This window comes from Sminthopsis crassicaudata, chromosome 4 (genome assembly GCF_048593235.1).
Source record: "Sminthopsis crassicaudata isolate SCR6 chromosome 4, ASM4859323v1, whole genome shotgun sequence".
Lineage (NCBI taxonomy): Eukaryota > Metazoa > Chordata > Mammalia > Dasyuromorphia > Dasyuridae > Sminthopsis > Sminthopsis crassicaudata.
In genome coordinates this window covers 124,648,849-124,664,982 of record NC_133620.1, presented here as the reverse complement: position 1 = coordinate 124,664,982, position 16,134 = coordinate 124,648,849, and the positions used below count along the sequence as shown (strand labels likewise).

The window sequence follows — 16,134 nt, the reverse complement described above, 5'->3', positions numbered from 1 at the left end:
CCACTTGTCAGGAATGTAAACTAGATAGTATTATTTTTCATCTATGGATTGGATTAGGTAGGTTCTGCTATCCCTTGAAACTTGGAAATCCGGAGATTCATAAAATACAATAATGCTTTTTAATCTTAATGAATGATATCTTACTCAGATCCAAAGAATGCCTGAGGGGTTAGTCAAATCCATCTTATTTTAAATTAAACATTTATATGTCTTTTCTGGCACATAGAAGGCACTTAGTAACTACTTACTGTTATATTCCTCATAGAACATATCTATCCAGTGACTATTTCATCATTTTCTTTTTTTATTTCTGACGTTTAGCACAGTGCCTATCACCTAACAGGAACTTAATAAATGTTTGCTGATCAATAGGATTATGTAAACAAGATGTTCTTAACTGAAATCAGTGCATGTTTTTAAAATATATTTTAATAATTGTATTTCAATGTAATTGCTTTTCCTTTATAATTCTATATATTTTGTGCACTCAAAACATTATGCTGTCAAGGGGTCCATAGGACCTATCAAAAGAGTGCACATGCAAAAAAAGGTTAAAAACTAATCTAATCTAATGGCTATTGGGAGTGAAATTAGCACTGAGAGAAGGAAAAACATATTTTTAAAATGGAATATCTTTCTCAGAAAAAGAAAAATAAAGAACCAGGAGTGTTTAAGGGTTGGGGGGCAGTCTCTAAAATATATCACCCAACTTTTCCTGATACTATAATTTCTAAATAAATTCTTTTCAATTTCTTTTTTCAAATCAGTAGAAAAAATAAGATTACAGGGAAGACAAAATTGCTTACCTTTTTTGCAGGGGGGGTATAAGTTTATAGGTAGGGAACTGGCTTAGCTATTAGTAGTGTTTACTTCCTCTCATCTCCCTTTAACAAACTGGATACAGAAAATCTTTTTTCCAAATATTTGTTTTATTTCAAAATTATAATGATTTATATATTAATTTGTTTACTATACATAATATGCAACTCAATCTAAAGAAAAACTATTTCACATTTCAAGTAAAAACAATGATGTCTTAGAAAAATTATAAAGGGCCAGAAAACTGTATATATATTACTGTAGATTTACAGTAAGCTCTCTGAACAATTACAAATCTCAAAGCAGTCTAAAAGAAGATAAATGATTTATAAAATAATCTAAGCTCTATGATTAAAATTTCCTGTTCTTTGGAAACTCGCAATAATGGCACATTGTGAATTTAAGACAAAAATATTTAACAGTTTAAACATAAAAGGTTTTTTACTCAGTATACAAAAAAAATGTTAAATTATTGCAACAGTTCTGAAGTGAAAATTAATTTTGAAGAAGCATGCTTCACCAAGAAAACTGGACATCAATATAAAAATTTCATCTTCAAAAAGTTTCTTTATTTTAACTTATCAGAGAAGAAAAGCATTTCTTTACTGCATCCCTAAGGAGAAGGAAGGAGGAAAGAGAAAAAGATGAGAATGTAATAACCTTTCCACAAACACATCTATTGAAAACTTCTTACCATCAAGTCTTACATGAATACTAAAGATTGAATGTCATAAAACAATCTTAAATTAAATATTCTGACATAATACAATTTGTGGGATTTTCAATACCTGAAGTATGTGTGTCATTATTAGATCTTGAGAATTTTTTTTTAAATGGTACATAGTCCAATAAGTGATCTTACATGATCAAAATAATTTAACTACAAAAAAATTGACACCAACAAGAGATAATGAACTAGAGCTCTAATTACTTTTCAAATGCAAAATTTAGATAAAAGCTACATTTTTTTAAAAAAATGAATGAAACCTCTGGATTATCATTTCACATTGAAATTCAAACAACTTAAAAATTTTTGGTATTATGTTGCAATCGAGTCACTAATAATGTTCTATTATTAAGAATTTCTGAATGCTGTTTTATATAAAGTAAAGGATTTGTAAAGGTATCTGTCATTTCCAAGATTCCTCAAGATCACTAGGAGTGAATGGGCAAAATAGTAGGACAAGAGATATTCTAATAGCAAAGTCCACAGGAAACAATTCACAGGCCTCTCTCTCTCCACCAAAAACCTTGTAAAAGGCTGGGAGTTCAAAGTGGGATGTAGGGAATGAAATAGAAAGAGAGAGCCACCAAGGCTGCAAGATACACTGGTGGAGCCTAATACAGTGGTAGAAGACTTCGTTTTGCATCTGTGGATGACTTGTAATTTTTTTTCTTTCAAATTTTGTATTCCATTTATTATGAAATAAAAGACTGAACTAATTTTCTGCATTATTAAAAAGCATGATTTCCTCTCCCACCCCAATTTCTTCCATATGTTACATTTCAAAGGTTGGAAAAGAGGAATGAATCCCATTTTTTTTCTCTAAAGTTAAATTGTATCAATTTCTTCACCATATGGTATAAAGATATTCCAGCAATACTGGCTTTAAAGTAAAATGCCAACAGACTCCATCCTCTACATTCCCACTGATTTTCACTTTTAAGTATAAATAAGATATATGTTCTAAAAGCTTGCCTTCTTATTGAAAAGTGTTTCTCCTAGTCTCTAATACTGGATAAGCCTTCTCTGACTTTTAGTTCAAAAATGAAACCATAATTAAGAAATAAATAAAATAAGATTTCTCAAAACTTTGTAACTATAAAAATATGTAGATGAAATATATATAATTCATTCTCTCCATCCAATTCTGTAACATCAAAATGTATATTACAAAATACCTCACTTATCTCTTTAAAAAAAAAAAAAACTAATTCACTTCTTATACTAAAGAGATCAATCTAAGAAGTAACCTCCAAAAACTACATTTAAAGGATCTTGTCAAATTTGGCATTCCAATGAACTATGCAATAGTTACTTGGCATAAAACTAATTATGTAATAACAAGGGAAAAGGGTTAAGATAAACTTACCTTGCATATGGGATATATGATAAACTATACCTGCAAGAGAAGGACAACATGATTGGGATTTCCAGGTACCTAATTTTTTTTAATATACAAAATAATTTTTATTATACCAAAACAAGAAAATCAGCTAGGTATGATAAGATTACCCTCTTGTGTCATATACTCTTAAAAAATAAAGAGTTCTGCAAGAACTAAATGTACTGTCAAGAAATTCTCGGTGTTGGGGCAGCTAGGTAGAACACCAGCCTTGAATTCAGGAAGACCCGAGTTCAAATGTGGTCTCAGACACTTAACACTTCCTAGCTGTGTGACCCTGAAAGTCACTTAACCCCAGCCTCAGGGGGAAAAAAAAGGAAAAAAAAAATTCTCAGTGTTTAAGGCCAAGAAAAAAATTAAAGAAATGAGACACCAATTTTAATTCTTAAGATATCTAACAACTTCTTCACATTAGTAATCTTAAATTAAATGTCCAAGTTCAAGCACAGATGCTAGTGCAGTCCACTGAAAAACCAAGGTGAATTTGAACACTTATAGAGCTCTGAATCTATTTTATTGTATAATCTCTTTTGGCCCATCTTTCCAATTTTCCCATAAGAATAAGAATGAGATTTTGTTAAAGACATGTGAGGTAAACTACAGCTAAATAGACTATTAAATACATAAATATTTCCTGATGTCAGTCTCGTTATTAAGAAAGAGTGACTTTGTTATAATGCCACAATAGATACAGCAGATAGAGTAAATGTCAAAGAGTAGATAGAAGACATCCTGAATTCAAGTTCAACCTCAGATATGAACTATGAAGACCCTGGGCAAATCACTACCTCTGTTTGCCTTAGTTTCTTCAATTATAAAAAGAACTAATAAGAAAATTTATCTCCTTCTCAAGGTTGTTGTAAGGATCAAATATACTTACCATGGATCCTAGAATTTAGCAGAAGCTATATAAAGGCTAGCTATTAATAGGTATTCAAATTTTGCCAAAAATTAAGGTCCAATGTATACATATATTGTATTTAACATATTTAACATATATTGGTCTACCTGCCATCTGGGGGAGGGGGTGGAGGGAAGGAGGGGAAAAATTGGAACAAAAGATTTTGCAACTGTCAATGCTGGAAAATTGCCCATGAATATAACTTGTAAATTAAAAAAAAAAAAAAAAAAAAAAAAAAAAAGAATTAAGGTCCAATATACCTCTTCCTTTTTTTGAAAATGGAGATGTTTGTCCTTCAAGAGTACATTAGTTTTTATATTTACCATGATCTTTCAAAGACTACTTTGAAATTTAAACTTCATTTGAAATATAGTAATTTAGCAATAACATAATCAGCAATTATCCTGGGATGCAGTTCATTTGAGACTGATGCTTTAAACTGCAGGCAGCTAACTGTTCTCTTATAATCTTATTCTAGATTTCCAAATTCTATTAGTTTCTTTTGCTGTATTTTATCTAGTCTCAAGGGCACTTTCTTTAGCAAAGAAAATAGAAGCAAAGAATTTCAGCTTAACTCCCATCATCTGTTATCATTATTTCTTCCACCTTCAGCTATCATCCTATTCCTCCTTTGGTACTTCTGTGTTCCTGTTTTCTTTCTTACGTGTTATTTTCTGAAATACTTGTTATCTTTATGCTGAGATCAGTTTTTTTTTTTTTTACTTTAAATGCTTTTCCCTAAGAAACATTTTATTTATCCCTGTTAGATAGTCTCCATCCCTGACAAATAATTCATCATTCTCATATTTTGAGCTATAATCCAGAAATTCAAACCTATTCAAACCCCCCTATCTGCCAATAAACTCCCCAATCCACTTCACCACCCACCCCCCCACAAAAAAAAGGGGAAGAAAAAGTAAAAATTCTTTCTTCCATTAAAAAAAAAGATAGCTCTTCATGCTTCCTGCTCACTACGAGAGTGAGGAGACATTTCTCATACTCTTATTTCCCCCTTTAGGATAGAGTTCAGTTCTGAGCTTAGATGCTTCTCTATAACAGAAAAACAAACACTATGTATTTTATGTAAGGAACAACAGCATTCTCTTAGTCCTTTGTACTTATGAATTTAGACCTTTTTGGTAACTGTTTTGCCCACTGTCCCTGTGTGGCCAACTGCCTGCTATATTCAGAGGGAGCTAATCAGGCAAGCTTAATTTGTTAATGGCTATCTTCCTAGCTTTTGTCTTGAGATGAAACTAGCTTGCTCAACTGCCTTTGATTAGCCATCAGTAGTTTCCTAAGAAAGGCTCAAAGTACATGAAAATGTTGGCATTCAATTTTTTGTTGATTTAAGCTTAATTATAATGTTACTTTAAAATCAAGCAGAGGTCTCTTGAGGAAAAAAACTCAATATCCCACTCAGAGACACAAAATAAATGAAATTTTCAAAGTACAATTTTAGCTTTCATAATTATATGGAAAACTACTGTATGCTACTTCTAACAAATTAAGTATCTTTTGATTATACATAATGAATGGTGAAAGCACAAAGGCCTTGAAGCCTAGACACTTGGACTCTTGTTCTAGCTCAGCTACTAATTAGCTCTGTAACTTTAGGCAAGTTATTCAATTATTTTGGGCCTATGAAATGAGAGGATTCAAATATATGAACCCACAGATCTAGGAATAGCCTAAATTATAAAATCCCTTCTGATTTGTAAATGTAATCTAATATAAATTATCATATTCATGATTAATTTGGAAAAAAATTAATGCAACTGTTGGTCTTCCATTCAGCAAACTACTGAGCCATGTTGTCTTAGTAAATAATAAAATAATAAAAGACTTGAATGGATTTATCATTCATCAAGTCATAAAACATTTTCCTCTTAAATTTCCAACAATAAGGATTCCTTTGTTCCTTCCCAAATTAACAGTATACAACCTTTGAATTAAATCCTTACAAAAATACAGGAGATTGATAGAAGAGGACTAGAGAAAACAAGAGCCATTATTATTAAGCATATCATAAGACTTGAAGAAAATAAAGGAAAATAATCTGATTGTTCAATGCTTTTCAGCCTGAGGGATGTATCAAAACATAACACTGAAGAGTCTCCCAAGACTTGCCAGAAAGGATGATATTTCTGGTGATTCACATAGGAACAAATTATAGTGATAAATGGAAACGAGGAGAAACACTATCAAAGTTTAAAAAGTCTTGGGCAAGAATCAAAGGCCTTAGGTGAACAGGAACAGCTTCCAATACTCAGTAAAAGATGACAAGGGATGACAGATATAAGAAAAGCATATTTGGGAAATGAATAGTTGATTAAGAAGATGATAGGATAGGATTTAGATTTCTAGAATACAATTTAAAATATAATAATGACAAGGTATGCTCTCCGTCTAACAAGGACTCATCTGTAAAATGGGAATGATGACAATAGGATCTACTTCCCAGAGTTGTTAGGAGACTCAAGAGAATTTGTAAAGTTTAGCACAGTATAGGATATAATGTTTAATAAGTACTCACTTCCTTCTTTCTTCCTTCTATTAAACTAAAAAGAAATAAGGAGGGAAAAACAGCCACCAAACTGCATTTCATAGAGAATAAATAGAAAGGAGAAAGAAGGACAAGACCAAAAATCTAAGACAGGAGAGAGTAGTAAAATTCATAGTCTCTAAAGTCTATATACAAATGCAGAGAAAATAGCCAACAAGCATGATGAATTAGAAAGCCTAACATAGGAAGGCATATTTGAGATTTACACTATAATATAGCTTTAGATAATTTTAAATAATAGCCTTTTATTTTCCAAAAAACATGCAAACACAGTTTCTAACATTCACCCCTGCAAAACTTTGTGTTCCAAATGTTTTCCTTTCCTCTTCTTCTCCCTCTCCTAAACAGCAACCAATTAAACACGTACCTTTTATTCAAAAGAAAGAAAACAGATAAAAGGCAGAATTTTACATAATGTAGTAAGAAAATATTGACATATTAGGGGGAGAAGAGGAACCAGAAGGAGTGAGAAAGAGAGGAAAGTGGGCACATTCATTTAAATGGAGATCAATGCAAGTAAAAATAGAAAAAATAATGCAATCTATCCAGAACCCCCCCAAAAAAAGATGAGTTTGGGAAACAGATCATAAGCCTAAAGTAGAGGAATAGTACAAAAGTAGTGATGATGACATACAGTCATTTCGATTGTCTGAGTCTTTGTGAGCAAAAATAAGAGTGGTTTGCTCATTTCCTTCTCCAGCTCATTTCATAGGGAGGGAAACAAACAAGGTTAAGTAACATGCCAATACTCTATTCGTTGGGTCAGAAATGGAGGTAAGCTGGAGCTCCATCTCTGTAAAAAACAGCAGCTCAGTATTTCTTAACTTGCTTTAATAGTAACTTTATTTTTGAAGGGGAAGAAGCAATTCATTTCCAGATCAGCTTGTCATCAATAAAAACTGCTTACTGAGGAAATACTCTCTTCCTCTTAAAGTCTGTAAAAGAAAAGAGGAAAACAGGCTAACATCTGACAAGAACTCTAGATTTTAGAAGAATGGACTTCAAAGAGCTCAAAAGCAGGCCAAGTGGGATGCCACTGACTAAAATTCTACAGGTCAGCTATGGAGATATTGGAATAGCAAACAATTTTGATGAGGAGGGAAAAGGAAGAGAAGAGACATATTTAGATGCAGAGGTATGTTGAAATTAATTATCAGAACCCCTGTCCCCCATTCAGGTTAGGCTAGTTTTCCATAAAGATAATGAAACTGTCCTTGAGATTTTTTTTAGCTCAGAGGATAAAAAAGTTTGGGTAGTTGATGTCAATTCCAGGTTGTAGGAATACAAAACAGCCCTAAGGAGCGCCAACCCCTTTCAGGCCAGACCAATTCAAGCACACTAAAGCAGGGAGAGCTTCACTCAGGTGTGCCCTCAGAGCATAGCATGTGGCCAAGTATATCTCCTTTTGTTAACCACTGAATAACCTAGAGATGTCTCCTTTCACTGGGAGTAAAAGTTGAAGCTCTCTTTTTAAACCTGGGAAACTGTGACAGCAACAACAGACCTCAGCAATCACCAACTGGGATGTGACTGGCACATTATTCACTTCCTCCGTTCCTAGATTCCTAGATTCCTAGAGAAAATCACTACAATGTTATTTTAAGAAGACTCTTGACCACGTCCGTGTGGTATAGGATCCAATGGCCTCTAGCTTGTCCCATAAAAATGTCATAAGCAGATCTTTCAGCAATTTTTCAAATTGTCCCAAAATTACAGTTGAACTGGGTCCAGGCCTATGCCTACCAGCTGGTGGGTCTGAAGACCAATCTCCTTCCTAAATTGTTCAAATTCAACTACCAATAGTTTGATACAGTTATCCTTTAGAGTACAGTTCTGAATGACAAATAACACATTCATAGCAGTCTCTCTTTGCTGAATAATTAGAAATGGAACTCTCCTTTCTCAGGGTTTGAGGGTACTTCACACTAAGGTGAGGTCATCACCATTTCTAGGGCCTTCACAAAAGCATGGAGGTTAATCTGGGCTCAAGGTCCTTTGAACTGCCCATCCCCCAAGACAGCATTGTGTTTTATTTGAATCCTACCTACTACAATGACTGCTCCAGGCTAGTTGGGACTCAGGACTATTCCGTGGTCAGTAAAAACTTACTCAGACCAGAGGAAGGATATTCAACCAGGAGACACATCAAGGACACTAAAAATTATCATTTGTGATCTGCCAGACAAATCTCAGAAAGAGGCTGAATCTCCAAGTGATTGTTTTATCCTCACGAAATCAGGAAGTGAAGTCAAAAATTAGGATACTACAAAATATGTTAAAAAAAAAAAAAAGGGGGGGGGTCAGAAGTAATGAAAAGATATAAAAGTATGATATGATACTGTAAAAAGGAGATATAGGAATGATAAGAAAAGACAAACAACAAAGAGGGCTCTTTTTTTTTTTTTTTGCAGTTTTTTGGTAGCTCTACTGGGAAGAATATCAAAGAAGGGAGAGCTACATCTGGCCAGAGTGGCTACAGATAAAATGAAAGAAATTAAAATGGCCCAATTTTTATTACTTTGCTTTTTTTCTGCCAAGAATGAGCATGGGCCATAAAGAAGAGAAGGGATGGGGCCAACAGATAGTTAACATCAAAGGTAAGTAAGGAGGTAAGAAAATACTGGCTTCCTTCAGTTCTCCAAGCCAAATAAACTATATTTTTAATATACTAAAAGAAGTGAATATGAATGCTAATCTACTATAAATGGTATCTCAAAGTCAAGATGAACAAGCCAGTCTTTAAGCAACAGTGAATGACTCTTAGTCATCTTTGTTCAGATATGGGCTAAGCTACATAGCCACTAAGATCCCTCTCAACTCTGAAATTGGGTGTGGTACTAATTTAAATGTATTCAATTATAGCCATAAGCACAAACTCTAAAATATTTATTATGAAAATACATTTCAAACATTCAAAACATCAATGGCTTAAAAATATATCTGGCTATAAATTTAATTGTGAAAATACATTCCAACTCTTCAAAATATTAATGGCTTAAAAATATATATCTATCCAGTTACAACATATGCTAGAGATATTCACTCCAATGGTATGAGTTCAGAAACCTCTGAACAACACTATAAGGTTCTGTTTAAGATATGATAGTAGAAATCTTGCTGTCTCAAAATTTACTTTGCTTTCACCAGATCAGGTCATCTTTTTTAGGCATCTTTTAAATATTTCATAAATTCAAGAGGGCATGATTAACAATTCCGAGGTGATGATATTCTTTAACATCACTATAAGAAAAACTTACCAAGTCATTGCCAAAAACTGCAATATGCAGAACAGCAGAGCCAATCCTTTTTTATGCCACTAAACAAAAAATACTAATTAGTATAAACGTATTTTACAATGTATTTTCAACATAATATCTAATTCACGATTGTGACTACTGGTTTTAATACCTGAGTGGTCTTCTTGCTTCCATTTTTATTTTATGTGTAATTTAATTGAACTGTTTATAAAATGCTTTTCAAATCCTAGGTTTCATTTCACTCATTAACTATTTTTCTTCAATATGCAATAGTTTTTGTTTGTTTTTAAAGTCACAACTTTTAGACCAAGAACACAAACTCTTCACTATATTAAATTTTTCAGGACAATTTTATCTTTCCCCCATAACTGGTACTAAAATCTTAGTTGCCAGAATTTCATACTTCAGTAATTCAATAATTATTGTGATTCCTCTCACAATTTTGGCAGACAGACTTCAAGAGTTACTTGAAGAATCCTAACTCTGTGAGTTTCACTTCATTCCATTGCAATTTTTGACTTTTTCTGTTTTGGTGGGTATGGTTTTTAAAAGGAAGTCTTCATTTTTTAGTCTTCATCTTTTAAACATTATTTTAAATGATCAACCTTTACACTTCTTTCTTAGAAATTTAACCTATTTTTCTCCCTCAATTCAGAAACACGAGAAGACTGATATCAAGTGATGTAATCAAATTCAAAAGATATTGTTGGCGCCATGATATCAAAATTAAAGTATATATATCCTATCATTTTTTACTAGTGTTTGCAAACCACAACAAGTGAAAAGTGACTGGATTTCTATCACAATAATGCTATTTTCCACTGTTTTCCACATCAGGATGCAATACTGCATACTAATAAATTTTATAACTACCTTTTATTCTCTTAATGAACTCAGGAAGAACATGAAACAAAACTACTCTTCAGTTCCTTGAGTTTTACCCAAAACACTGCTCCAGTTTGCTGAACTCAGTAGTGATAAACTTAAAAGTATTTAATAGAAAACTAGAAAGCTGATAACACTTACCCAAAGAGCAGCACACAGAGTTAACACCAAACAAATCTAAGTTAAAAATAAAAAAGCATTTATTCATAGGTAGTAATGCAATATGGGTTAAACCATTTAACAAAATGCACTTATTTACAAATAAATCCCATTCAAGAGTAGGAAAATGACTTTGAAAATATTTTCTAACCAACACCGAAAAATTACCTCTAAAGATAGGTACAAATATCTACATAAAACCAAATATTCTACTGAATCACCTTCTTTAAAACATGTTTAATATTGCCTTGCCCAAAACATTGTTTGCAATATTGCTTTGTACAAATATCTTCTAACTGACTGGAAATTGATAATGAAACTGAACCTACAAGTTTAAAACTGAAGAGTTTTTAGGAAGACAATTAAGCATTAACTTATAAAAATTTTAAAAATCACTGTTCACAGAAAATAATATTTTATTCACATATATGCTGAGCCTATATAAAATAATACAGTAATAAATGTGAATGGCATGAGAATATGAATCTACAAGGTGACAATTTATTTTTGGATCACCTAAAAGGTCAAGAAGCACATGAAGAATTAAAGGGAACTGAAATTAAAAACAATAAGAAACCAAAATCCAATTAGTTTTAGTTTCAACTCTGCTACTGGCATATTTTAAACAATTAAGTATAAAATTATCTGTGAAGATAACATAAAATTTAAGTGTATAACTGATATCAAGTTTTTGTCCAATATATGACATTTCTGAAGCTTTTCAATAATTTAAATGAAAAGATGAAGGCACTAAAAAAGTTTGAAAAACAATCCTAAGTACAATGATAACTAAACTGAATTATTTTTGTGTGTTGAATTGAATTCTTAATTAAACAGAAATTTTTAGTAGGCAAGCATAGGCCAAGTTATCAGAGACCTAGATTAAGTAATTCCATAAAACCTGAATCTTATGGGTAAAACTATTCAAAGAAAAAAAAAAAAAAGTAGTGATACATGTAATATTTTTGTTATATCATTTAAACCACTGTGCAAAATATGCTTTGAAGTGTTCAAAAATAATAAAATTATATTTACCAACATGATAACTGTAGCAAACAACCTTGTTGATTCAAACATTTTTTTCAGTTGTTTCACAGGTCCCATTAAGAAGCAAGTACTATTTGAAAAAAGTCAAAAGAAAAAAGAATTGAGATATATTCAATCAAATCTTTGCTAATAAAAAAAGGGAATTATTAATAAAAACCAGATAGGTACTAGTCTGAATAAAATGTATATATTTAGATGTGTGCATGAAATTTGTTTTTGCATATTATATATACCATATAAATAGGACAGTGTCTCTTAAATAAATTTCTCATCCCAAATCCTAATAAATTTAAATATTTCAGTTACCAGAGACACAATATTGTTTTTTAAACTACTCATATTGCTAATTTATAGTGCTGATAATCACACTTCTAAGCTACTTTTTTTTTCATTTGTGTAGTACCCAATAAGACTATTTCTTATGTTTACTACATTAAATGATAATGAAATTCTATGACTAAAAGACAAAAACCACAATTAAAGAAAGTAAATAATATATGCTGCTTTTCTCTACTGTGATGGATAACTATTTGTAGTTAAAATTAATGCAGGTGTTAATGCACTGAATCAGTGACTAACTATAATTACCCACTACAAAATCTAAGTTGTAGAAAACATATAACACTCTAATAGCAGTTCAAACATAGCAATTATTCATAGGTAAATGAAAGCTTCAATGAGAGAAAAAATCTTATTTAAAAATAAATGATTTCTATGAGCAATAATGTCAAACTCTTTAAGTTTACAAATTTGCTAATGTTTTGCCTCTATGGGCATCAAGTTTGAAATATTCCCATTTATGCCAATACTTCAACATTAATTTAAGAAAGCTACTTAACACCTACTTTGTAAAAGTAGAACATACAAACATACAAAGACAAATAAAGCTATGATACCTGCCTCTACAGAGCATATAATCTGATTATCCCTTGACTATTGGTGCTTAATGAATTATAACTTTCTGAGTTTCATAAGTTTTGCATAAAATGTTTTAAGAAGCGTATTTTTATCTAAACTTTTATTTAGACAAATCATTAACCTTTGGGCTTTACTTTCTTCATCCATAAAACAAGGCCAATATTTTCACTATTTGTATCATAACGCTATTACGAAGACTGAGATGAAGATTATATTAAGATTTGCATTATTATTATTATTGAAACTTTGAAAAGAAGTGAAAACAAATCAAATTTAAGAATTCACCAAATTATTTCCTTTGGATATTAGAAAAAACTCTTGTATAATATAAACTAAAAGGAGTAATTTGTTTTTGTTTTTGTTTTAATATTTTTATTTTCCCATGTGAAACAATTTTTTACATTTGTTTTTAAACTGATTCTCTCCCTCTCCACACCCCCACACCGAGTATGAAGTTATGAAAAATAATTCCATAAAAGTCATGTTATCAAAAAAAACCCATTCTCCCTCTCCCTATCCTCTACAAAAAATAAATCACAAGGGAATAAAAAAGTATGCTTCTGTCCCTATTCAGATACAATCAGTTCTTTCTCTAAGTATAAATAGCATTTTTAATCATAAGTCCTTCAGAGTAGTACTGGATCATTCATTGTATTGCTGAGAATAGCAAAATCATTGACAGCTGATTGATTGTCCCACAATTTTGCTATTATCATATAGACAGTACATTTCACTTTGCTTAAGCTCATAGAGACTTCCCAGTTTTTTCTGATCACATCCTGCTCATCATTTCTTATAGAACAATTAATATTCCATCATACCACAATTTAGTCAGCTAGCTATTCCCCACTGATAAGTATCCACTCAATTTCCAATTCTTTGCCCTCAGAAGAGAGCTGCTATAAATATTGCTGTACATACATATAGACTCTTCCCCCCCCCCTTTTTTTTTTTTAAATCTCTTTTGGGATTTATGCCTCGTAGTTTTATTAGTAGGTCAAAGATATGCATGCTTTATAGCCCTTTTGGACATGCAATGTTCCAAGTTTGAGGGGTTTTGTGCAGCTGTTTTCAGAAATCCTCTTAAGGACCTTGAGTTAGAATAGCAACCTAGAACTGAGTGTCCTGTCTCAGTGGAAATAAAGAGGTCCCTTTAACCTCCCAGAAGTTCAGTCCCCCCTACTTGTAGACTGAGAAAGTCACTACTTACACTGTAACAGCTGGTTGCTGCTGCTACTACATCACTACTGCTGCCATTATTCAGTGACTCCCAAAATCTGATTTAGTTTGCTGGGGCTCCCCTGACACATTAGTCAAATAAACCTTTCCTACTGAGTTGTCCTTGGAGCCTGTGGGTTGAGAGCTCTGGAGAGCACTGACACTTCTGCAAATTTAGAAGCCCCACAACTGCTGACTGGTGCACTCTGAATTGCTGCAGACCCACCCAGAGGTAATAGACCCCTCCTCCTGCCAATCTTCCAAGCCACCTTAAGCTGAAAAATTGTTCTACTGTGTCTTTTTGTGGGTTCTGACGCTCTATAATTTGTTTAGTCATTGTTTAAAGATACTTTGAGGAGTCTGGAAGAGAGCTCAGATGTCCCTATCTCCACTCCATCATCTTGGCTTCACCTCCAATAGTAATTAGAATATTAGTAATAGCAATTACTATTAATTAGTAATATTTTACTAATAGTAAATTAGTATTTACTAAGAGTAATATTTTAGTAAAACACACACACACATACATACACAACTAAATGTTTCCAGTGAATATTATTTTTAAAAGTTAATCAATATGAAAGGATAAATATTTAACATGCACATACCTGGCTAATGCAGAAATATTTCCCAAAGTGTAGAAAACTGCAAAAAGTTTCACTCCTCCTGGAAGCCATAGCAATGCTGTTCCCTATATGATATTTTAGAGTTAATCCAAGAGTTAATTACAAACCAAAAAAACAAACAAAACAAAAAACCTAATCATCTACTGCTAAACAGAATTTCAAAAAATAAGTCAATAATAAAAATGTTACATAGCTCATCTATAGAATGAAGGCTCTATAAACAAAGGATCTATAGGAAGGATCTATAAAACAAATTTTTTTTTTTCTGGCCTGTTTCTAAATAACAAATTGATTAAATAGATTTCCTAGCAACATTTGGTGTTTAAACCTAGCTTGCTCAATGGACCAGGGATTAGGAGACCCAGATTCCTCAATTTCATTCGCAATTGGGTGACCACTAATAAGCTGTAGGACTTTTCTGAGCTAGAGAATAAAATGAAATTGATGGACATTCTATGACATTCTTTTTCAATGACAGATTAAAAAAATAACAACAAATCTAAATTACTATAGCTTTCCCTACACACAAACTGTTCCCTCTGGGAAAATGGGGTGATTGTTTTAAAAAACAATTAACCTTATTTCTGTGTAGTATTGATTATAATATTGCCTACTAAAAAAGGATAACTCATATGTCCAAAATAATCTATTTTGAAATATATATATGAAAATTACCACATTTCAATATTTTTCCTGTTTATATTTTAATTTAAAGTTTAAAATACTTTTCTCACTCTTTGTTTTATCTGTTTTTTCTCTTCTAAAACTGTTGTGTAGAATGTTGATTTCACTACCATCCCCCAGCATTTGAAAAGCAGAATTTTTTTAATCCAGAAAAGACAGATTCAATAGAATCCAGAAGTGTTTTAAGGAGCTAAAATCCAATGATTTTAATATATCTGCACAGCAGGTGCTAATATATCTATTGCATAGTGGCATCTCCAAAAGCCCATCTAAGCAATGTCTGATACTAAAAACTTGGATCCTGAGCTAAATTCAGACTTTATACAAGATACATTTAGGGGATTAAAAAAAAATTTAGTATACCAAGGAGAGGTTACATTCCTGGGCTCAACTTCATAGTTCAAGTGATAACCTCAACCAATGAAAACTATATTACCTGTACTTTAAATACTTATAGCTATACAGTTGTAAATATTTTAGGTTGTCATTTTATTTATATTAAATATTTTTTAAAATAAGGTTTTGACTTACAATAAGAGAACATAAAATGCCACATATGAAACATATGATAAACCACTTCAATCTAGTATTCCAAGAAAGTGTTGAAGCATCTAGGACCTTAAAGAGGAGAAAAAAAAATGAAATCTATATTTAAACTCTTAACATTTTTTTCATGATAAAATGAGACAATAGTTTGACTCTCTAAGAAATATTTTAATTTCATGTATGGTCAAATTACTTAAATATCCAAAGATTCTATTTATAAATAAAGTTCAAAGTCATAATGATTTTACAATAATCAAAATACATTAAGCTAAAAATGTTTTCTGTTGACAGTTTATTCCATGAATAAATCCCTACATGTTAGGTAAATCCTTATCAAATTAAGTGAATTAATGTGACTTACAGAGTACTGATTAGAATATCA

The 16,134-nt window shown here is 31.8% G+C and overlaps 1 protein-coding gene across 2 annotated transcripts in view; it reads right to left on the bottom strand.

Annotated features, from left to right (window-relative positions):
* Window positions 1–910: 910 nt before the first annotated feature.
* The window catches only part of SFT2D1 (SFT2 domain containing 1), a 40,356-nt gene continuing 25,132 nt past the window's right edge, over window positions 911–16,134 (bottom strand). The window contains exons 2-8 of one of the 2 annotated variants that reach the window (XM_074309352.1): window positions 15,738–15,824; window positions 14,505–14,587; window positions 11,749–11,830; window positions 10,696–10,731; window positions 9,670–9,728; window positions 2,913–2,942; window positions 911–1,432 (exon numbers count right to left, since the gene is read on the bottom strand). In XM_074309352.1, the coding sequence (XP_074165453.1) occupies window positions 1,393–1,432; window positions 2,913–2,942; window positions 9,670–9,728; window positions 10,696–10,731; window positions 11,749–11,830; window positions 14,505–14,587; window positions 15,738–15,824 (417 nt within the window). In that variant the 3' untranslated portion in view covers window positions 911–1,392. Of the gene's footprint in view, window positions 1,433–2,912; window positions 2,943–9,653; window positions 9,729–10,695; window positions 10,732–11,748; window positions 11,831–14,504; window positions 14,588–15,737; window positions 15,825–16,134 lie in introns of both variants that reach the window. The other variant, XM_074309353.1, reaches the window with a different exon arrangement.